Source organism: Phoenix dactylifera, chromosome 12, assembly GCF_051530095.1.
Source record: "Phoenix dactylifera cultivar Ajwa chromosome 12, Ajwa_hap1_PhDact_Kaust_v1.1, whole genome shotgun sequence".
In the NCBI taxonomy this organism is placed as follows: Eukaryota; Viridiplantae; Streptophyta; class Magnoliopsida; order Arecales; family Arecaceae; genus Phoenix; species Phoenix dactylifera.
Window position 1 is genome coordinate 17,387,982 of NC_143201.1, and position 24,268 is coordinate 17,412,249.

Below are 24,268 nucleotides of genomic sequence, written 5' to 3' on the forward strand. Positions count from 1 at the left end.
ATCTGCGACTAAAAATATGACACGTGGTCACAGGAAACATCTACTTAGGATGCTGCATCCACTTGAAAAGCTCTCAGATAATAGCTCTACATCAGATGATGAAGAGATAAATATCATCTCTTCTAGCTCATCTTCTGAATCAAATTCCGATTCAGAGGATTGTCATTGCAATAAATCAAGTTGCAACGAAGGCTACTGGAAATCAATAGTAAATATGAAAACAATAAATGTATTGACAACTAGTCAAGAAGAAAATCTTAAAATATTAGATCACATTAATGATATCAATACAAAAAGAAAGTTATTAGAGTTCTTAATTAAGAAGAACCCCAATAACATAGAACAAGTTCAGTCGGAGAAAAAAAATCCTTTACTCCTCCATCTCTGGTTCTTGCTTACTCCCTCTCTTGCTTCCTTTCTCCTTCCGCTCCATCTAGTATCAGAGCCAAGTTAGCTTTGTTCAGTTCATTTAGCGCTAAGCCCAACAGAAGGCTACTGATAGTACCCTAAGCCAGTTTGTACGCAACTATACCGGTGTGGGTTCTTAGGCCAAGGGATGTAGATCCACTGGATATCCCCCCTTGTTGAGCCAACCACACTAGTATAGGAAACTGGGCATAGCCAGAATGGCTAGCTAAGCACCTGATGGTGCTATGCATGAAGGTATGATGTTCCAACCCTAATCATTTTATTATATGTTTTTTATTTATGATTCATAGACTAAGAACATTGAACATGGGCTTAAGGATCCATCTCAGATTCTTATTATGCTAGTTAAGACTGGAGTCATTGAGATGACTGTATCTGGGATCCATCTCATGTTCATTTGAGCTGTAGTCATCAGGAAGGCTGCGTTAGCCCGTTTGATGCCGGGATGGCGAGTTTAGGGCGTTTTTGGCCGCATCCCTGAGGGACTCATGATGAAAGCTCAAAAAGAACAAGATTGAGGGGAAGCTAGAAAGAGTCGCATCTGTGATGGACTTAGTGATTAAGGTTTTAATTAGTATAAGAAGAAATCAGATTGATAGATCAAGATTGTACCCGTGATGGGATTAGTGTTCTGAGTCTTGGAGTCATAAGTAAATGGTCATAAAATGAACTAATTAGGATCCAATACATTATAAAATCATGCATAGACACTATCAGTTAGCCAATTATGGAAAATATTTCCATAAGCCCAAGTTCCAACAACAATAATAACAATGATAAAAATAATTTAATTCAAAATAATAAATATCCTATGAGTTTCCATCCAGGTGGAATATTAAGAAAATTTCTAAATAAAGAATTTCAATCAGAAAAAAATAAAGAATTTAGAAATTGGTATTTTAATAAGTTTAATGCAATTGAGTTAGAATATTATAAGACTCAGTATTATATGGAATTAGAAGCCAAACAAAACATAGAATATTTTGTTCCATGGTTCACTAGATTCCATAAAGAAGAACAATTAGCAAAATTAACGCTAAAATCTTCTTATTCAGAAGAAGTAGATAATAATTCTACACTTGATAAAGAAGAAATAAATATTATTCCTTCTATTTCCTCTTTTGAATCAAATTTAGATTCAAGTAAATCTCAATATGATAATGCAAATTGCAACAAAGAATATCAAGAATCAGCAATAAACAGAGAAGAATTAAATACTTTGACAAATAGTCAAGAAGAGACAACAGAAAATCAAGAAAACCAATTAAGTAAAATTGGAGAAAAAACTGTGTCAATAAATGAATCAAAGCAAAAAATTAATCAATTAAAAACAGAAATAATTTTGTTAAAATCAGAAAACAAGCAAAACAATTCTAAACTATCGAATAAAATAATCAATCAAGAAGAAGAAGACTTACCAGATTATATAAATATATTAAACCAGGCAAGATATCAAAAATGGAATATAAGGATCAACACTGTAACAAATGATACTTTAGTATTAGAAAATATAACTGCACTAATAGACTGGTGCAAACTTAAATTGTGTCCAAGAAGGATTAATTCCCACAAATTACTTTGACAAATTTGGTAGCATATGCCCATTACAAATGCAAACATTCTAGCATTTTTTCCAAATTTTACATATTTTTTAATTATTTTATAATCACCCAGACCCTACATCAAATCCAAAAATCAATTCAAACAAACACCATTTGATTGGATTAATTTTGAATTAAATGGATGTTTTGGTGTAGGCTTTGGATTAGCCACAAAATCCCCAAAACCTCATATTTGAGCTTAGATTCAACCTCTAGAGCATTAAACAAGCAATATATCACATTCCACGAAATCTCGATGGAGTTTCTCCAAAATTTAGCAATTATTTCAGGATTTTATTCCAGATATTTTGGAAAAGATATAAAACAAGAGAGGAAAGAAGCATCTTACCTCGAGTTTTTTAGTTAGAAAGCTCAAAATCTTTGATTCAAGGTGAAAAACACCAAGATCAGGAGACTCATTCTTTCCTCTCTCTCTCTCAACCCCCATTGCTTTAGAAACCCAACAAAAGGCTAAAACGACAATGCGCAATGTAGAATGGATCAAAAGCATAACTGCTCGGTCGACCCTTTAGTCACTCAGCTTGAGGGCGATTTGAGTGGCAAACCAGCCAAACTGCTCAATCTCAGAGCTATTCAACCTGGGCCATCCAATTAGCAAGGGGTGCAGTTTGATCATAACCTTATTTCCTTGTAAGGAAACAAAGTTGTGGTACCTTGTGTGATAAACTATTTGCAACCATGCATTGCAATTATTTAAGTTCAAATCTAGACACATTTAGGATGATCTATGATAATGTTTGATTCATAGATATTAGTGTATAGTACAATAGCTCAGACTAGCTAAAAACGTCTAACTTTAAAATTTCGACATAAATATTAGCGTATCTTAAAGTGGCACTTGTAGATCTTTTGACAAACTTGCATATTTTCTTGTGCCATTATCTATCAACTGTTGACATCAAACAAACATTGTGTTCATCCCTAGACACAAATGCACTATATGGACTTAGCATATAATTTCAATTTGCACAGGGGAGGCTCATTCGAGCTTACAATCAGTTCCCCCTAAGAAAATTCTGTGTCAACTAAGATCTCAGCCACAACCAACAATATCTATCCTAAGCATCAAAGATAGCTAGTTCTTAGATTGTAAATTTTGAAAAACAAAGACTAATGGAAAAAATGATCATGGAGTACTTTAATGGCATCAAAATGAAGTTGACATCATTATAAGAAACAGCTTTCGAAATCATGACAAGAAAATCACTTGCTTGTAAAATGTTTTTCCTAAAAGAACACTATAAAGCCAGGGTCGGAGGAACCGGTACCGGGCACCATGCCGGTTCCCCGGAGGCACGAATGTATGAGCCGTGTCGGGCCTGTACCAATAGAGGGCACAATATTGTAGGAGAGAAGAAAAGAGAGAGAGAGAGAGAGAGAAGGGGGAGAGAGGGAGGGAGGCTGGCGGATGGCGGCGAAGGCCGCGGGGGGCCGGCGGAGGCCCCATTCAAAACAGGGGTCCAGCTACGACGTCGCCTGCTGCGGCCTCCGCCAGCCCCCCGCGGCTTCCGCCAGCCCCGCGCGGCTTCCGCCAGCCCCGCGCGGCTTCCGCCAGCCCTCTGTCGGCTTCCCAACCTCTCCCTCTCCCTCCTTCGTTCACTCTCTCTTTTCTTCTCCTCCGGCTTCGGCAACAGGTCTCATTTTCGATGCCGGAACCGCACCAGTGAGCCACCAGTGCGGCGTCCCAACCTCTCCCTCTCCTTCCCTCCCCGCTCGTTGCTCACCGGTACGACTCAAAACCGTACCGATGAGCCACCGATACAGTGTCCCGACCTCTCCCTCTCCCTCTCCCTCCCTTCCCCTGCTCGCTTTCTCTTTCCTTCTCCTTCTCCGGCTCCGACAACGGATCTCATTTCCGTTGCCGGATCCGTATCGGCGAGTCACCGGTATGGCCAGAACCGCCCGGTTCAGGATGGTTCCGCCGACCTTGCTATAAACCATGGCATAACAAATTACATTATTTCTAAAACAAAAGAATAACAATGGAACAATCACAACTTCACTGGTGCCAATAGTTGATGGTGCATGAGTAGCTTGACTAAGGTACCTTCATAAAAAAATCGAAAACGAATACTACTTATATACTGATAAGCACCATGCGATTAAAACCACAAGAAAGTAAACCTTTCAAAATAAGAGCATTTGATGCTATATTACTCATGAAGCAATCATTAATTAAATCAATGCTGATGAAACCAAATAAACTCGAAGAAAGACTAAATGCACCTGCGATAATAAGCGTGCAATGCCCAAGAGTCGTTCTTGGTAGTTATGCTTTCCACTAGGGCATTTTTTCTTTTGCCTGCAATACCGACAGGGTTATCATGGAATCTAGTCATAACAATGCAAGTAATATAGCCCATCATCTAATTACAGAAAAAATAAATTATGAGCCACAATATATTATAGTAAAAAAAAATGTGAAGATTCAAGTGGAGTTTGTGGGAACACAAACCAATAGTAGAGTTTGGAACATCATTCTTTACCCAAAAAAAAGGAACATCATTGGAACCACCTAAGCTTTAGCATCACGTTAGTCAAGAAATAGAACTAAAATATAGCAGCAGCACCACATATCAGCTTTTTGTTGTGGTGTCTTGAATTCACTATTTATACACTAAAAAGACAAAACACTTTCACCCACATGATACACTATCGCCATCAAATTTTAGAAACCAAACCGTGAAGATAACTACAAATAAATACAAAAGAAGGGCATCTACAAATTCCAAATTATAGGGAAAAATAAAAACTCAACATATTTTCATTTAACTAGTTACAATGCATGTTCTACTGTATGTGGCTACTAAAAATTTTAGATATAAAATAAATTCAAAAAATAACATGGATTAAATACTAATGAACATTTCTCATAGAACTATTTAAATTATTTGGTATATGAGAATTTAAATGTAGACAAGTGTAAGTTTTGCTATAACCAATAAATCACTAGAAATTTTGATTTAGACATGGAACTTTTATTATCCATATAATCGTGGAAATCATGAAAATCCTATTGGTCTATTTCTCTCAGTCTTGCATGGTGAATTCTTTCTTGGACTCCTCAGAGTTCATCAATATTAGGAAGCTTTAAAAAATTTAAAAAACAGAAAGTAACATTAAGAGAGATAACTAACTAGGATAATTATAGGAACTGAAAAGTTGGGAAGTTAGGCCGCTTTTGTATAGTGTTATGATTATTGTTTTTTTATAAAATAAGCAACCATTGCAAGACTAAACATATACTTCAATTAAATAATTAGATTCCTTAACATTTCTACAATTCCAGCGAAGATAAATCATTCTCATGCAGCATGTATATATGTGCATCCATGAACATCCATAAGACGGCACAGAGCATGTCATCGCTGATCTCCTATTCAGATAATCAGAATATAACAACTTGATTGATCATTCAACATACAGAAGTCAACCAAACACACATGGGTAAGAGTTGCGACCTTGTCTAACTTATTTTTCAGGGACATGGAAACTAGAGATTTGGTTCAATTTCAACATGGAGCCAGGTTCACTTTTTTTTTTGTCTGTGAGAAAGAGAGAGAGATTAGGCAAAGCCCAGGCAAGAAAACAGGTTCATTATACATGAAATGGAAGGTAACAACGAGAGGTCCCCAAATTCTTGTCAATCATATTAAAACCAAGAAAGTAATTCAACAGCCAAATAAAAACTATGTATGAAAGAGCCAATAAGGAAAGCATAGTCAAAATAGCTGCTAGATCCAATAATCAAGAACCAAGTACTAGATCTTTCATTCTGTTGTAATTGGAGGAAACAGTCAAATTCTTTTTAAGAAAATTACTCATATATCATGTTTGGTATTTGTACATATATCTCAAGGCGGACAACTGCAGTGTCAAAACTCAAAAAATGGTAGCTCCATAATGCTTAACTACAAGTACTTAGGCAACCATTGGCTTTATAATGGACTCACTTAAGTGAAACTTCAATTGGGCTCAACCTGAAGCTGCCCACCCAAACCACTCACTGGGTAGGGTTGGGCTGAGGGGATATGAACACAAGTTGAGTGTTGACCTTTGACCCAACCCAAACCCGAGGACAACCCAACCCAACCCGACTAAACTTGACCGGCCCAATATATAAATAAATAATTCATATTTACATTTCATATAGGTTACCTATATGCTTATATAATTTTCTTTAATCGTATTTAAATATCACTGAAATTTATGAATGATTGAAGCCTCAATTCAACAAATATTGGTCCGATAAGAATGACCCAAACTTTTTGCCTATATTAAAATTCCTATTCAACCTGATGCAACCCAATTAATATATAGGGGTGCAAATAGGCCGGTTCAGGTTGGGTCTTGAGTGACCCCGACCCAACCCGATTCCTTGTTCGAGTCCTAATTTTGGACCCAGACCCGACTCAATAGAAGATCAGGTCAGGTTGGGTCCACGGCTACAATTTTTGACCCAACGGGTCATTCAGGTCGGGTCCATGTATAACCCGGACCTTTGCGTCGAGTCCGGTCAAGTCGGGTTTGGGTCCGAGTCGGGTTCGGTTCGAGAAACAATAGCATAGTTCAATTTAAGATGTCAACCAAAAAGTCCTAAATCAGGTGAATTCTGCAGCAAAAATTGTAAGAGTAGAAGCATTTTGTGTCACCTCCTATGTAAAAAATATTAATATAACTATAGAACAATACGAAAAGCTACCATGACTTTAAAACTGATCCCAACTTCAAACAATACATTACTACCTCTGTGCCACAAACAAGCAACAAGAGTACAACCACATTATAGAGGGAAATACAGTAAAGATCTGGACATGCCTGTAATTGCACAGCAATGTTACACAAGCTCAAATGATGGATGGTGAAGTAACATTTCTGGCAGCACATCCAAATACAGAGACAAATGATTAGTTAGATCGTAGAACACTAAAGCTTTTCTTCAAAACAGGAACAGAAACATGGGAAAAGGGTCGGACAACATCCCAAAGTATAACTACAATAATGTTGCCACGACTGCAACACCAAAATATCAAAGGTTCACTACTAGAATGGTTTGCATGGAAATTACAAATGCAGACTCGTACATTTAGGTCTTCAAATAAAACATGCATAGCATACAGATCATGCAGCAGATTGCTAAGGACTTCCTCCAAACCATTTGCATTTGGGTGAACAAGCGCACTTCAATCTCTAGTACATTGATTAACTTGATTCAGAGAGTACATTGTACACCGTTGATGCTTCACAAGATCTTGCAAATTGCTTAAACACATTCATACACCCACTCGACTGGGCCAGGCCTTAAGCACCCAGTTCCAGGCTTCCAACTGATTTGTTTGCTTTGTACCCCTGCAGCCCGCGGGCCCAAATAATTTTACAGATTCGGGTCGGGTGTGGGCGAGGCGGGGCGGGTCGTAGAATTGAAAATCCAAAATTATCCAAATTTCAAATGGGTCGGGTCAGGCCGGGTCTGAATTTAGTAAACCCAGACCCGACCTAAAAAATAGAATAGGTCCAATTTTAGGATCCGACCCAACCCCACGGGTCCTACAATTCGAGTCGGGTCAGGTCGGGTCAATCAACCCGACCCATTTGCAGCCTTATTAATATGGCACAACCCAACTCAACCCGACTAACCCGAATACCCAACTAAACCAACCCGACCCAAATTTAGCTTACACTATGGCTGGATAAGGTTGGATTAGAAAAAATTCCAGCTTGAGACCACATTGGATTGGGTTAGGGTGAAGGAATTTTAAGGTTGGGTTGGGGAAGAGTAAACCCTCAAACCGACCTAACCCACCCAAGTCGCAGCCCTAAATTCATTCTATTTTCTGACATCAACAAACCAAATATGTAATATCAAATCTTAAATCACAATAATTACAGTAGTCTGTAGTAATAAAGTGCAATATATTAACATATGTTTTTATTTTTCTTATTTTTAGATATCAATTTACAGTTTTGGCACATTTCTATGAAAACCATAACAAAATAGAACACCATAACACCCTGGATCATGATTCAGCATTGGTGCTGAAGTATGCTTCTTAGCTAAAATTTACATTTTCTATAGTCTTACCAGGAAAATTATTCTAAATATCCATACATGTTATATAGTCTTACTAGGAGAATTATTCTAAATCTCCATTCATGCATAAAATCAAGCCCTCACCATCTTCCAAAAAGGGCCATCCTCCCAACTCATGATTGCCATGATGTAAAAATTCTCAATCCAGAAGACAAAGATTCACGAACCAAAAGCACGTCAACCAAGACCATTCCCTCCCAAGTCTACTACCACCTCAATATTTCCCCCTTTACATTGTCAAATTATCTTAATCTATTAACTTCTATAGTTCTAGAAACAAAATAGATAAGATGCATCAGATAGATTAGAGAGCAGCACTGAGGGAAAGATTCAATCTTCTCCCTACCAAAAGATTCAATCTTCGAACCTTAAGTTTCCTATCCTTGAAGGAAAAGTTGAGTGTTTAATTAGTTGGTAAGTTGTGTGTTAGCAATCTTCTTAGACTTTCTTCTCTTTCTTTTTCACCCTTATTATTTCCCTCTCTTCTTGATGTATATATTAATGATCCAATTTTTACAACTTTTTTCATCCCATAAGAACCTCAATCCTAAAGGAAAGATTTTGGTAGACCACATGAAACATTTCTTCAACAGAAGAACCAATACGTCACAATTATTTACATTATTCATGCAGGAAATGCAAACCGTCAATTGGACAAATTGGGTGATATTCAATAAATAACCCACAAGACATATTCTAAGGACTAAAATCTATATAGCTTCTTCGAGGGTAGTTCAGCCAAAAGGAGCGGTCTTTTGTTCTTTAATATCACTCTTCACACCATTACCATCACTGAAAATGAATTAAGCTCCAAATTTTCTACCCATATCACTTCTTACGTCCTAAGAAATCAAAAGTCAAGACACTCTATCCCAAAGGGCCCACATCCTAACAGCTTATATATGCTTCTAATTGGATCACGCTTCTGAAAATACAATGACAATCTTATTTTGTTTCCTGCAAGCAAATTTATTAATGTTGTTGATCCAACCAGACTCCCTCTCCCTCTCTGTTCCATTTTCATCTCTAAAACCCCTCATGCATGATATAGCACATTTTTATTTTTGTGCTCCACTCACTATTTATTTGACTTGCAATGTTGCTGATCCTTCAGAAATTATCCTTATTCACTGTCCATTGGAGCATTTGATGCTACACTATGTTCTTCGACTCCAAGAGCACCCCATTATTATAAAACCAGGATGATTTCTTCCTTACATTAACAATGCCCTGTCAAAGTTGAATGGAGAATTCTATACTTACACATCCTTGAGTACTGTTGGTGGGAAATAAATTTGTTGTATGGGGACTCCTCGACATGCTTCATTGGATTTTTGTTCTATTTTCAGTTGTAAGAGGTTCTAATTTCTCATTTAGAGCCTAATTTCGATGCAAGGTGGATACGGAACAAGCTAATCTCTAGTCTAGAGGACGTAAATAATTATGACGAAACAACTCATGTGAAAAGTGCCACCTCAGAAGTTTTAAATTTGTCAAACCCATTGATGTGCGAATCTAAAAGAAGTGGCAGAGAAGGGAGATTGAGTGACATAATGATGTTGCAAACCTCTTGAATGACTATGTGTCTGCACCTCCCCTCTTTTCTCTCTTCACAAAATTCCCCATGCTCAATCGCTTTAGGGAAGTGCATCATGAACTTTTTTGTTTTACTATGGCCTCATATTTATAGCGAGTCTGTCATTTTTGGAAAAAGAATATTAGCTTGGAAAATTTCTAAAAAATGGAAAATTTCTAAAAAATAGAATTCTTTGTTTTTATGGAGTCTTGCAAACATCTGTTTCTCATAAACCTCTTGTTGTCTCATCTTACTTCTCTCTTCTTACACTTGCTTCCCTCCTCATAACCTCAGGGATATTTTGCTGTGATTTCATACCTGAATTATTTTTTATATCTGAAATTTGAACATCCATTACATAATTCTAAATCAGCCTGTATCTTCAATAAGTTACATCAGAATATCTGGGAAAACTTCAATAAGTTACCTAGCAATGACGGGCTAAAACTAGAAAACTATAAAGGATGCAGAAGAATAACCAAACTGAAGGAAACCACTTCAAATATCAAATTTTTTATCTCCAACATGACTTGTGAGTGAATGAAAAAAAGATATATACATTAAGCCACTTCAAATCTTTTCCAGATGTTACTGCCATCTCAGAAAAATTAATCTTCAAAAACCCGAAGAATGAAGGTAAACCACAATCTTGCCGACATACAGCTAATAAATAATTGAGATATTAAATGTCAATGACAATTGAACTATTATGACCATAACCATCAAGCCTTGTTAGAGCTATCAATTGTCCATCAGACAGCTGAGACTCAAATATATACACACGCACATACATATATACACACATACATACATCTACGTATATATATGTATGTATGTATGTATGTATGCATATATATGTGTGTGTGTGTGTATATATATATAGAGAGAGAGAGAGAGAATAGAGCTAACATGTGGGCACCCACACAACAACCAAATAAGGTCGGTCCTAACTGGACGATCAAAGACCTGACATCAATGATCCGAGCCATTGGATGCGATGTATCTATATTGCTTACTGTCAAAAAATCATGTGATACAGATCTCTGGCCTATGTGTCACTTATACATCCAATGCTTAAAAATAGACCGTTTCAATAACACAAACAACACATATACTTTGACCACTAGATGTACAGGCTAGGCGTCTCCAATTCACATGATTTTTTAAAAGTAAATAATTAGAGACAATAGATCACATCCAACTAGGCCTGTTAACGAGCCGAGCTGCTCGGGCTCGGCCCGTTAAAAGCCCGGCTCGAGCTCGGCTCGTTAGTCAAACGAGCCCGAGCCCGAGCTTAAAATGAGGCTCGTTTAAATTCGAGCTCGAGCCCGAGCAGCTCACGAGCTCAAACAGGCTCGTGACCTAACGCTGTCTGCTATCAAGCACGGAGCACGCCGAGCTCCGTGCTTTGGATTTGGTTCGACCTTTTATTTTTATTCTCTCTTCCTCCCCTCACCCGCACTTGCCAGCTTTTAAAAGCCCACACCCCATTGCCGTACAGAATGTCGTACAGGACCAGTTACCCTCTTCCCTCAAGCAAAAAATCCGCCACTGTTACTCAGCCGTAGCAATTAAACCCCGTTGAAAAGACGTTGCCGCCCCCTTAACAGCGTCACAGCTGTAGCAATGCACCATCCCATCTCCCGCACCCCCAGCAAGCCAACCTAACTCCGTAACTCGTGCCCTTTTTCTGCAAAGAACAAGGGCTAACAGTAATTATTCCTTATAGGCTCCTCCTATTGGGTCGCGACACGTGGCCAATAATACTATAAAAATCCTATATATATTCTTTTAGTTTGAATGAACCACCCTGTTCCCCAGATCTAACTGTAATCATCACCATCTACAAGATGTAACGTTTCGTAAAATGTCTCACTGTTGTGGTATTTAATGTGGATTTTTGTTATGGGGCTCGGGCCCAAGCTCGAAACGAGCTTTACGAGCCCAAGCCCGAGCTTTTCCTTTACCAAACAAGCCCGAGCTCGAGCTCAATACAGAGCTCGGTACCGAGCCCGAGCCCGAGTTCTATGAAACGAGCCGAGCCCGAGCCTCCCCAAGCTCGGGCTCAGCTCGGCTCGTTAACAGGCCTACATCCAACATCTCGGATCATCAATCTCAATCCCCAGTTATCCAATCAAGACCGACCTTATTTGAGGTGTTGTGTGCATCTATATATTAGCTCCACTATAATATATATATATATATATGAAAGTAGTGAAAAAGAATTTCTATGAGGGAAGATGTCTAAAGTAATATAAATCTATGATGGCTTCATGGGGATCTCAAATCCAAAAATTGCATGAAAGATTATAAGAAAAAACCAATTTTTATATCAATCACATGTAATGACTCCATATGTACCAGTATACATATCAAGCTTCATTAGTAGAACTGGAACACATTTGTTAAAAAGAGAATTTTACCGCATCTTCTGAAAAGCATTTTGAGCAGGTTTCCTGCCATGAATAATGGGGAAAAGGACATTCAAAACCTCCCCTAGCCCCGCAGACAGTAGAAGCCTCACGTCCCTTCTCACCTAGCGATCAAGCATTATAAACTGAATTACAACAAGATTAAAGATGATAATTGAGGTAAAGGCAAGGAAGATAAAGATCAAAGACCTTCAGGAGGTACTGGAAGTAGGAGCAGCGGCGGTGCTGATTCTTGCCCTTATACACTATCCGATCAAGGATCCCAGATTCAGTCTGGAGCTGGAGGAGGAGTGACCTTAACCTCTCTTCCAAATTCAAGCTCTCCGATCCCATCCCAAATCCTAGAAGATGAATATCTAGAGACAAAGGTAAAGAGGTTCACAAAAGAATAAGGGACTTAAAAAACACCCATATTTTCATTCCATGTGATAGAATATAATATCCTCCAGTGGAAATATGCATTCGGATGCAAAAGGACAAATAAACTTGTGAAAATTTAATATTAAATAATATTGAAATCAAGGAAGTAGATATCAATCCAACTTGAAAACAACTTCAAATATGATCAAGTGCTGGTATCCAAAATTGGTATCATCAATTTTACACTTATGAGCAGAAAAACATACATGCAAGGTGCCAGTCAAACAACAAAAGTCCTGCATGAAGACATGGCATGACTCATGAGGGGATTGGTGCAATTCACTAAATTTGGTTGCTTCATGGTGGGCTGATCAAATCACAAAATGCAAAAGAGTGCCATGTCAGCAAAGGAACATAATGTGCAACTGACCGATAACCCATAGCATTTCTTCCAACATGAAAACGGAAACTAACAGACATATGAAACTGTGCTTGTAAGAGCTTTTTGACCGATAGCACAAAGAAAAAAGACAAAAGCTATAAAATATCTTTTATGAGAACCACAACTTTCTCCATCTTCTTCTTCTTATGCCTCCTCTTGAAAGGCTCCATATGTAGCTTTTTCCCCTGACTCAAAATTATTTTGATAATGTTCTTATATCCTAAAGGCAATAGAATGTATTAGCTTGATTTAGATATATAGAAGAGCGTATCAAGGTAATTTTGGCTTAGTTTATAATTAATATGTATGGAAACAGAAAAAAACATATACCACAAATATGTGAAGAAAATCTCAGGAGCAGGAAATATGAACTCAAGAATCACTTTTTCTTCCATTCACCAAATCCTTTTATAAAATTTCCAGAATTTGCACATTATAAAAAGAATTCCTCCATCACAAAATAATAATAGTAACAATAATAAATAATAATATCTTCTAAGAAAAATCTGAATTCAATAAATTTTAACTTTGCTTGTTTGTATTAAAAATACAAAAGGCAGTAAAATCGGGAAAGAAGTTGACTGCAGATGCCAGAATCCATCATTCTCATGCAATGATTATAAAAGAGGAAATCGGATGAATAATTCAGAATAAAAAACTTAGAGCCTAGAGGATGCCCGGCGTCGTCCCCAAATCCCTCCACATCTCCAATCCATCACTCCCTTCCACCCTCAATTCCTCCCCACTTACCACCGGAAGAAGAAAACCCCTCCCCCATGCCCCTCATGCGCTCACCGATGATCCCAAGCCCAAGCAAGACTCCTCCTCCTCTGCTGCCGCCTCGGCCGAACCTCCGGCATCCGCCACCGCCGACCCCACCCTTGAGAACCGGCTGGACGGGTGTAAGACCCCGGAACTGGGCCCGATCCAAATGACCGGCCCAGTCCCAAAACCCCGGCCTCACGTGCGACGCACGTGAGGCGACGGGATGGACTGGTTCCATCCCGAAGAAGAAGGAAGCCCTGTTTTTAGGGCTTCCTCTCCTCCTTAAGGCCACCGAGGAGAGCCGCCACACCAAGAAGAGGGAGAAGGGGGGGATCCTTCTTCCTTGGGCTGCCGGCCGAGAGAGAGGGAGAGAGAGAGAGCCGAGCAGCCACAGCACGGACGACCCTTTCCTCCTCCGTTTGCCGCCGGAAAGGAGCCGCCGGATCTTCGCCGGGGCTGAGGTAAGGGTTTCTACCCTTCATTTCTTTGTATACCAATTGAAAACAAGAAAGAAAGAAAGAAAGAAAGAAAGAAAGAAAGAAAGAAGAGAGGGAAGAAGGAGAAGGCCGACCGTCGTGGGCTCTTCTTCTTCTCCCGTCCGCATGCCTCCTCCGCGGGAAGAAGGAGAGGGCCGGCCGTCGCGGGCGCCGCCGGCCTCGACTTGGCTTCTCCCGAGCTCGCGACCTCCCTTCGCGGGAGAAGAAAGAAGAAGAAAGAAAGGGGGGGGAGGAGAAGAAGTCGGGAGAAGAGGAGGAGGAGAAAGAAAAAGAAAGAAAAAAGAAAGAGGGGAAGGAAGAAAGAAGTCGGGAGAAGGTTCTGGAGAAGAGAAGAAAAGAAAAAAAAAAAAAAAAAGAGAAAAAGAAAAAGAAAAGGGAAGGGAAGGAAAGAAAGAAAAAGAAAAGAAAAGAAAAAGAAAATAAAAGAAAAGAAAAGCAAGAAAAAAAAAATAAATAAATAAATAAATAAAGGGAAAGGGTGGTTTACGGGTATGAACCCGAATCCGAACCTGAACCTGGGGGGGCTAGACACTTCTGCAGGGTCGGCCCTGGAAGAATGTTAAAATTTAAGTTTTATATATATTGTGATTAATTTTAAAAGAAAATATGATTTTTGGATATTAGGTTCTGCGAGGAATTTGTGAGATTAATTGGATTTGTTGTGGATCGCGTTCAATGTAAGTAATGAACTGCCTTCTCTAGACTCTTCATTTATATAATATTATTTTTGCATCGAATAAATTGTTAATGAATATTATATGTGATTTATGAATTTTACGAGATGATGCTTTGAATGAAAAATGGATATGTGAATTGGAATAATATTTTTCGGATTATTGTTATATTACTTTTTTTTATCGTATATGCATATTTAGATCGAATTATGATATATCTATTATGTTACAAAAGAATTTTGATGTGCATCAAATTTAGAACTCTCAGCCTGGCTATGTTCTGGACCCTGCCAATAGGGGGTTATGCATTGGCAATTCTGGCCCCACCACAGGGTATAAGTGTGGTATTCTGGCCCACTCCGCAGGGTATAAGTGCGGTATTCTGGCCCACTCCGCAGGGTATAAGTGCGGTTCTGTTTCTGGCCTAGCCACAGGGTATAAGTGTGGTCGTAGCTAAAGGCTGATGAGATGAATATGATTTGTTTCGAATCAGATTTATGATTATGTATATAGATATTTGAAAAATACGAATTTTAATGAATTTGTGCTTGAAAAGGAATTGATTATGTTATTATGTTGATTCATCGTAATTTGTATTTATATTTTATGTTATTATATGAATTGACTAGTTAAGGTGTTTATTACTTACTGGGCTGTCTAGCTCATTATACAATTTCTTGTTGTTTTACAGATTCTGAGAACTAACCTATCGGGGATTTAAAATGGGAGAGCGACTAGAAGAACTGAAGCACAAGTTATCCTAGATTAGGCTTTGTTTAAATTGATGTTTTATCTTTATTGTTCCGCTGCATATTTAGACTTGTGAAACCCTATGACTTGAGTTAGTCAATGGAATAAGATTGCATTTATTTCAGCTGAATTATTTTAGTTATATATTTGAGATATTTGGTTTAGATGCCTTGCATGCTTGTAGGGAGAGTTTCCTATGGGTGTGCGGCGGTTGGCGCGGACCCCCGGCTCGCGATCTCGGGCCGGGGGCGTGACAACTTTTATGGTATCAGAGCATGAATGGATAAATTTTAAGATTAAAAAAAAAAAAAACTCTGACATGACATGAGTGTAGGTGGGTAGACACTAGGGACATTGGAACGTTAGTTTATAATGATTGTAACAACCATTCTATGTACTTGTAATGAACTGGTAAGCTTATTATTGGTATGCTGCTATCTGATAGACATAGATCAGGATGCCTCCACGTCGGACGAGAAAGACTACTCGCAGAGCTATTAATAAGGCACCCAACCCGCAAAATGACAGTACACCCCAACAAGCTGGTAACACCCCTCAGCAGGAGAGAGTCGTCAATCCTGCTAGTGATACTCAGACAGGACAACAAGAGCCAGGCCTAGGCCAAGTTATGCAGACCATAGTGGGCCTTATGCAGATGCAACAGCAAGTGCAACAGCAGTTGCTCCAACAACAAGCACAGTTGCCCCAGACACAGCCACAGCAAGGACGAGGGGAACAGTGTGAACAACGCAACAGTATAGCTGAATTTAAGAGGCTGGCTCCTCCAGCTTTCAAGGGGACTACAGAACCGTTGGAAGCAGATAATTGGCTTATAGAGATGGAAAAAGCATTTGCTGTCTTGAGATGCCAGAATGATGAAAAGATTTTGTTTGCATCATACATGATGCAAGGTGAGGCATTCAACTGGTGGCGGATGTTGGAACATAAATATGAGCAGGATAGGGAGCCACTCACTTGGGAAAGATTTCGAGGAGCATTTTATGATAAGTATTTTCCTCGGAGTGTAAGAACGCAGAAAGAGCAGGAGTTTATTCACCTAAAGCAAAGAAATATGACTGTTGCAGAATATGAAGCTAAATTTACCGAGCTAGCGAAATTTGTTCCAAAGTTAGTCGAAGATGAACTAGATCGAACGCATAAATTTTAGATGGGACTAAAGACTGAAATTAGAAAACAAGTGGTACCTTATGAATTGACTACCTATGCAGCTGTGGTAAATAAGGCTTTAATAATTGAAAGGGAAGTTATTGATGAACGATTGGAAAGGGAAAGAAACCAAAAGAAGAGAAACAGGTCAAATGAATTTCAGGGGCAGAGCAATGAAAACGTCGAAAGTTCAAACAAGAAATCCACGAGTGACAACCTTAAGCAGATAAATATCAATAAATGTTCCAGATGTGGTAAGGCTCATGCTGACAAGGATTGCCATTGGAACACCGGTGCCTGTTTTAGATGTGGTAAGATAGGTCATAAAATTGCAGACTGCCCACAAAGAAACGAGAATAGATCTACTCAGGCAATGGAAGAAAGCCAGGGGCCAAAGACTCAAGGAAGAGTATTTGCACTTACACAGCAAGATGCACAGGCTTCTGATGTGTTGACGACAGGTATTAATCTAGTCCCAATATTTATTTCTATTTATTATTTTGCCATGCCCATTGCTCTTTGTTAGACAACTTATTATGCTGCTGGAAAAGATTAAATAGTTACATAACATTTGTTTGATTGATTGTCAAAAGAAGAATATAAACTTTTAACTTTCGAAAGTGTTCACACGGAATAAAGACATAATAATGAATGTACCAACAAGCAAGTAATTCTAGAAAAAAAAAATCTAGACTTGACACGGGTATGTTGAGGTTTAAATCAGAGTGTGCAGAGAAAGTATGGTGAATAGAATTATTTGACATTGGTCAGACAAGACGACTTGGATTTGAAGAGTGTTATGACTTGATTTGGAAGAAGTATTCTCAACTTTTTAAAACTGCAGGTACGCAAATTTTGGGGACGAAATTTTTTTTTAGGAGGGTGGGATGTAAGACCCCGGAACTGGGCCCGATCCAAATGACCGGCCCAGTCCCAAAACCCCGGCCTCACGTGCGACGCACGTGAGGCGACGGGATGGACTGGTTCCATCCCGAAGAAGAAGGAAGCCCTGTTTTTAGGGCTTCCTCTCCTCCTTAAGGCCACCGAGGAGAGCCGCCACACCAAGAAGAGGGAGAAGGGGGGGATCCTTCTTCCTTGGGCTGCCGGCCGAGAGAGAGGGGGAGAGAGAGAGAGCCGAGCAGCCACAGCACGGACGACCCTTTCCTCCTCCATTTGCCGCCGGAAAGGAGCCGCCGGATCTTCGCCGGGGCTGAGGTAAGGGTTTCTACCCTTCATTTCTTTGTATACCAATTGAAAACAAGAAAGAAAGAAAGAAAGAAAGAAAGAAAGAAAGAAGAGAGGGAAGAAGGAGAAGGCCGACCGTCGTGGGCTCTTCTTCTTCTCCCGTCCGCATGCCTCCTCCGCGGGAAGAAGGAGAGGGCCGGCCGTCGCGGGCGCCGCCGGCCTCGACTTGGCTTCTCCCGAGCTCGCGACCTCCCTTCGCGGGAGAAGAAAGAAGAAGAAATAAAGGGGGGGAAGGAGAAGAAGTCGGGAGAAGAGGAGGAGGAGAAAGAAAAAGAAAGAAGAAAGAAAGAGGGGAAGGAAGAAAGAAGTCGGGAGAAGGTTCTGGAGAAGAGAAGAAAAGAAAAAAAAAAAAGAGAAAAAGAAAAAGAAAAGGGAAGGGAAGGAAAGAAAGAAAAAGAAAAGAAAAGAAAAAGAAAATAAAAGAAAAGAAAAGCAAGAAAAAGAAAAGAAAAAAAATAAATAAATAAATAAAGGGAAAGGGTGGTTTACGGGTATGAACCCGAATCCGAACCTGAACCTGGGGGGGCTAGACACTTCTGCAGGGTCGGCCCTGGAAGAATATTAAAATTTAAGTTTTATATATATTGTGATTAATTTTAAAAGAAAATATGATTTTTGGATATTAGGTTCTGCGATGAATTTGTGAAATTAATTGGATTTGTTGTGGATCGCGTTCAATGTAAGTAATGAACTGCCTTCTCTAGACTCTTCATTTATATAATATTATTTTTGCATCGAATAAATTGTTAATGAATATTATATGTGATTTATGAATTTTACGAGATGATGCTTTGAATGAAAAATGGATATGTGAATTGGAATAATATTTTTCGGACTATTGTTATATTACTTTTTTTTTATCGTATATGCATATTTAGATCGAATTATGATATATCTATTATGTTACAAAAGAATTTTGATGTGCATCAGATTTAGAACTCTCAGCCTGGCTATGTTCTGGACCCTGCCAATAGGGGGTTATGCATTGGCAATTCTGGCCCCACCACAGGGTATAAGTGTGGTATTCTGGCCCACTCCGCAGGGTATAAGTACGGTATTCTGGCCCACTCCGCAGGGTATAAGTGCGGTTCTGTTTCTGGCCTAGCCACAGGGTATAAGTGTGGTCGTAGCTAAAGGCTGATGAGATGAATATGATTTGTTTCGAATCAAATTTATGATTATGTATATAGATATTTGAAAAATACGAATTTTAATGAATTTGTGCTTGAAAAGGAATTGATTATGTTATTATGTTGATTCATCGTAATTTGTATTTATATTTTATGTTATTATATGAATTGACTAGTTAAGGTGTTTATTACTTACTGGGCTGTCTAGCTCATTATACAATTTCTTGTTGTTTTACAGATTCTGAGAACTAACATATCGGGAATTTAAAATGGGAGAGCGACTAGAAGAACTGAAGCACAAGTTATCCTAGATTAGGCTTTGTTTAAATTGATGTTTTATCTTTATTGTTCCGCTGCGTATTTAGACTTGTGAAACCCTATGACTTGAGTTAGTCAATGGAATAAGATTGCATTTATTTCAGCTGAATTATTTTAGTTATATATTTGAGATATTTGGTTTAGATGCCTTGCATGCTTGTAGGGAGAGTTCCCTACGGGTGTGCAGCGGTTGGCGCGGACCCCCGGCTCGCGATCTCGGGCCGGGGGCGTGACAACGGGTCTGGCTCAAGTACCGGAGGGCACTGAGAAGAAGGCGGAGCAGCAACGGGCCAGGTAGTCCGGCGGCGGCAAGAAAAAGGTGATGCCACCACCGGTGCCGCTCAAGGAGGAGGTGGCGCGAGCAGAGGCGGCCCAATGCATTTGGAGGCTAAGGCAAACTCACTAAGGGAGACCTTTTTAAAAAAATTATAAAAAAAAAATTTAATAAGTATAAAATATTTTAAAATGGTGAAGAAGAGGCCAAAGACACAACCGTCGAGATTCGAGAACGCCCAGGATACAAACTATTCAAAAATGGTAAAGATAAAACTTATTCGAAAAACGGGCATTTCTAGCAAAAACCAGTAAGCATAAATAAATTCAAACAAATCATGAATTGAACAAACTTGCAAATGGCAGAGAAATTTCTTTAAATGAGTTTTCCTTCTCATTTTGCAGGGTTCGAGACATTTCTCATTCCATAGGTAGGAAATTTTCAAAAAATTGATGCACTCAAATTAGATGACAAAATTAATGGTTATGCGCACCTCCCCCAAAGAACAAAATAAAGAAGGAAAAGATGACAACATTAATAGTTATGCAATATAGGCCGGAGTGGAGCCACGAAATTCCTATGTACAACTTTATATAGACCAAGGTTCAAAAACTCAATTTCAGTTTCAAATCCAATTACACTAATAACTTTAGGCTCCATAGTTTCAGCTTCAATTTCAAAGTTTCAGTTCAAAGATATTTAACGCAGACAATATATTTACAAATCCTTAATTTAGTTGAATAAATTTCTAAAACTAGCCCATGTTTTGCATAAGTTTCATATAGGATCCAGACTTTTCATTTTGGTTTTCGTGATAATATAGACATGGATATCATGCTCGGCCTTAAATAGTGACATTCCGGCACGGCAGCACTCTGTAGTCTGTACCACAGTACCTTGCAGAAATATTGGAACAAATAATCTAAAAGATTCTATGCTTGGCTCTAGTATCATGTGTTACAAAATCTTGGAAAAGCTTGAACTGCATACAGTAGTAGATCTTCCAGAGCCAAAGTTTTGCACTTCATTCCGCGCAAAACAATCATTTTTTACAGATCATCATGCTTTCCTTCTTTTGCTTGTGAAAATGAGTATAGAGAAATGCCTTATGCCTATGCCCTCATTTCATATAGATTCTCTCATGAAGATTGCCATGAAGCACATTATAACTAACGTTACTAACCTCAAAATCATGAAGATTGCCGCACACCAAGTCCGAATATAAAAACTCCAACTTGGAGTCTCCAAGAAGAGAGCTTTAAACTTTTACAGTCTAGAATTCAGAACACAGCTACAATATGAAAAGTTTCAAGAGATGACTCAGATCGAGAAATTTCATCTCAAAGTGGAGAAATATACAGCGTGCTTGTATTAATTTTCTTTACTTTTCAAGTGCAAGAACAATTTCTCATACAATTTTACAAAACAGTATCATCATCTTAAAATCTTATTACAAGTTCTTGCCAACACATATGAGCTGCCACTGGCAGATTGAAATACATGCTCCAGAAATGCTGAACCTCAAGATCATGCTTAATTTTTTTTGCAGTTCTAACAAATTAGCACCATGTTCTGATTGACATTTGACACTGCATGGTTGTAAAATTGCTGTTTCTCAAAAATATTTATCAAAACCCTTGCATGTGCCTCCATCATGAGTTCATGACTTGTTTATAGAAAGGAGTAAGTCATCAAAGTATGAAAGTAATATATTATATGAAAAATCACAAAAAAAAACACCCCACTTTTTTTCATGTTTGATATCCAAACCAACAGTAAACCCAAATCATAATCGGAGCTTCAGAGATTGATAAATAATCAAATCACAAACAGTATCATGGAGTTCTAAACGGCAAATAATTAGAAAGAAAGGATAAATACTTCCTCCCCTAACAAGATTCTAATGCAAATCATTGAATCAGAGATCAGGGTAACCTAAAACTAGGGATTAAAGCTCCCACTTTTCGCATGGATCAGAGTCACAAACAAAACCCGTATAAAAATAAGATGCGTTGAAACTTGAAAATGCCCAGATCATGTAATATAAACGGAGAAAAAGATCAAGAAAATGGATCATGGATGAAGAACAAAAGGGTAAAGAAGGAGATGAAAAAAGGAAGGCAGACCTCCGAGGCTCCGACGCCGAGATTGGCGGCGAGGAAAAGCGGCAGGATGCGACGGAAGAAGCCTTTCCTGGCTGCAGGTGGAGGGGAGGGGGGGAGGGGCCCGCAGTCGGCGGTACTCCTTGTAAGTTGTAACCCCGGCGGCCGGCCGGAGACGAACGGGCGAAGTGAGACTGTGAGAACCGAGTTACCGAGGACGGCGAACGGGCGAAGCCGCGAAGGACGGAACTCGGAAGAACTACGGAAGACCGACTACCGACTACCGAGGACGGAGGAACTCAGGAACCGAGGAATAGGAGGGAAGACCTCAAGAACTGAAGAAGAAGAGCTGAAGAAGACGGGTGACTACGGCGGTTTACTGGTTATCTGGGATTCTGATTTCTGGTGACTACGGCGGATGGTCGGATGGAGAAGACGGGCTATGGACGGGGGACGCTCGGGCCGGCCCTGGGCGCGAGGGGACTGGCGGTGGAGCTAGGGTTCTGCCGCTACAGCAAGCGGCTTAACAAGAGGCTCGCCGGGCTTGGCCAATCATGGGGATGGAACCGCAATCGATCATCAGACATCACGGCGATGGAGCAATAGAAAAACAGCAATAGGCTCAAACAAGAACGAAGACGAAAGAGAGAGTGGAGAGAGATTGCGGTACCTCGACGGAACCTAAGTCGGCCTACGATAGGACGCTCGCCTTCCCCTTGCTTGGATCGACAACTAGCAACCGGCGAAGAGGGACGAGCTTCAGGCTTCCGAGAGGCGACGGAGACGTAGAGACGAGAAGCCGAGAACCCCGATTGGGAGTCGGGCTTCATATGGAAAGGGCCTATGACAAGATGAGTTAGAACTTTGTGCAGCAGTTTTTACTGGGGTTCGGTTTTCATGAAACATGGATTCAATGGATCATGGACTGTGTTGGGGTTCTGTCGTTTGTCATTCTGGTGAATGGCATGTCATCTGGTTTCTTCGAACCCTCAGGAGGGCTGCGACACGGATGCCCTCTATCCCCCCTACTATTTATTATCTATACGGATGCATTGTCTAGAGCATTACATCAGGCGGTGATTACTCAGGAGTTGGAGATTACACGCCAGTGGTTGGTGCTCCCCCGATTTTCCATCTATTGTTTGCTGACGATTGCTTGCTGTTAACTCGGTCGTCGCGGCAGGACGCCCGAGTCATTGGCAGGATTCTTCGAGACTATTGTGATGCATCATGACAGCGGGTCAATTTTTCGAAGTCAGCTATTTGTTTCAGTCCGAAGATCAGACAAGCGGTGAGGCACTCTATTATGGAGATATTAAGGGTGGGTGAGCAGGATGGCACTATGAGATACTTGAGAGTCCCGATTTCAGGCCGGTGGCTGCAAGGTAAGGACTGTTCTTCACTTGAGCTCAGCATCAGGCAGAGATTGGAGGGCTGGTAGATGCACTCTCTGTCTATGATGGGCAGAATCACCATGGTCCGGTCAGTTCTCTCTTCGATCCCTATTTACTTACTCTCCAATTCTTTCATCCTAGTGTCGGTTTTGAGGTCTATTGAGCAGCTTCTTAGAAACTTCATCTGGGGAAGGTATGGAGGCAGAGGTGGCTCCACATGTTAGCATGGGAGGTGGTGTATCAGCCTATCAGGCTTGGGGGTCTGGGTGTGCAGTCCTTGTTGGAGAGGCAAGAGGTGTTAGCAGCCCAACACGTCGCGAGATTTGTTCTAGAGCCTGATAGTATATGGTCCTCGTTGATGAGGGCGAGGTATGGGGTGTTGCTGCCTGGTGTGAGAGCTATTCGCTACCACTTACCGGTGTGGAGGGAGATGTGTGCCAGAGCTATGGTGGTCCTTTTGGAGATCAGATGGGCTATTGGTGACGGTCGATCCATTGATGTTTTAGAGGATTGCTGGGTGACTGCGCAGCCGCTCGGCCGTCTGCCGACCTTGGTGGATTTGGGACGATTGGCGGGCCACACGGTTAGTGATTTGATGATTTCAGAGGAGGGCCGATGGAGGGAGGAGTTGATTTGGGAGATCTTTGGGGAGCACTTGGCAGAGATGGTCCTGGCCCTCCCGGTGCCGACTCGAGGGGAGCCTGACAGGTTAGTGTGGGCATCGACGGGGCGGTCGTGGGTGCGCGCGAGGGTTCTACAGGTTCTGTTCAGGGGGAAGCCAGTTCGGCAGATAGAGAGGGTGGATTTGAAGGATGCGGATCCATCCGTGGGTGGCGCTCTTCTTTTGGAAGGTGGCCTGGAGCTGCCTTCCTACCAGGAGCATGCTAGTCCGATGGGGTATGCAGATTTATCAGTGTTGCGAAGTGTGCACGGACATTGAGGAGACTATTAGGCACGTTCTTCTGCAGTGTTCCAGGGCTAGGGAGATATGGAGGAGGTC

General features: G+C 40.3%; 1 protein-coding gene and 1 long non-coding RNA gene across 5 annotated transcripts in view; one reads left to right on the top strand and one right to left on the bottom strand.

The window, feature by feature from the left end:
- Nucleotides 1-14,516, bottom strand: part of LOC103717918 (uncharacterized) — a 28,195-nt gene extending 13,679 nt beyond the window's left edge. Inside the window, exons 1-5 of one of the 3 annotated variants that reach the window (XM_088708697.2) lie at nt 14,289-14,509; nt 12,777-12,877; nt 12,340-12,506; nt 12,142-12,254; nt 4,278-4,353 (exon numbers count right to left, since the gene is read on the bottom strand). In XM_088708697.2, coding sequence (XP_088564823.2) covers nt 4,278-4,353; nt 12,142-12,254; nt 12,340-12,506; nt 12,777-12,825 — 405 coding nt within the window. In that variant the 5' untranslated portion in view covers nt 12,826-12,877; nt 14,289-14,509. Of the gene's footprint in view, nt 1-4,277; nt 4,354-12,141; nt 12,255-12,339; nt 12,507-12,776; nt 12,878-14,288 lie in introns of all 3 variants that reach the window. The other 2 variants (XM_088708698.2, XM_088708699.2) reach the window with 2 other exon arrangements.
- LOC148700462 (uncharacterized) lies at nt 13,757-19,610 on the top strand. Of its 2 annotated transcripts, none has more exons than XR_016398128.1 (4): nt 13,757-14,178; nt 14,839-14,891; nt 15,580-18,729; nt 19,419-19,610. It is a non-coding gene; the product is annotated as an uncharacterized LOC148700462 (long non-coding RNA). The 2 variants fall into 2 exon arrangements; XR_016398129.1 differs by having other exon boundaries at nt 15,580-17,266.
- The last annotated feature ends 4,658 nt before the right edge of the window (nt 19,611-24,268 follow it).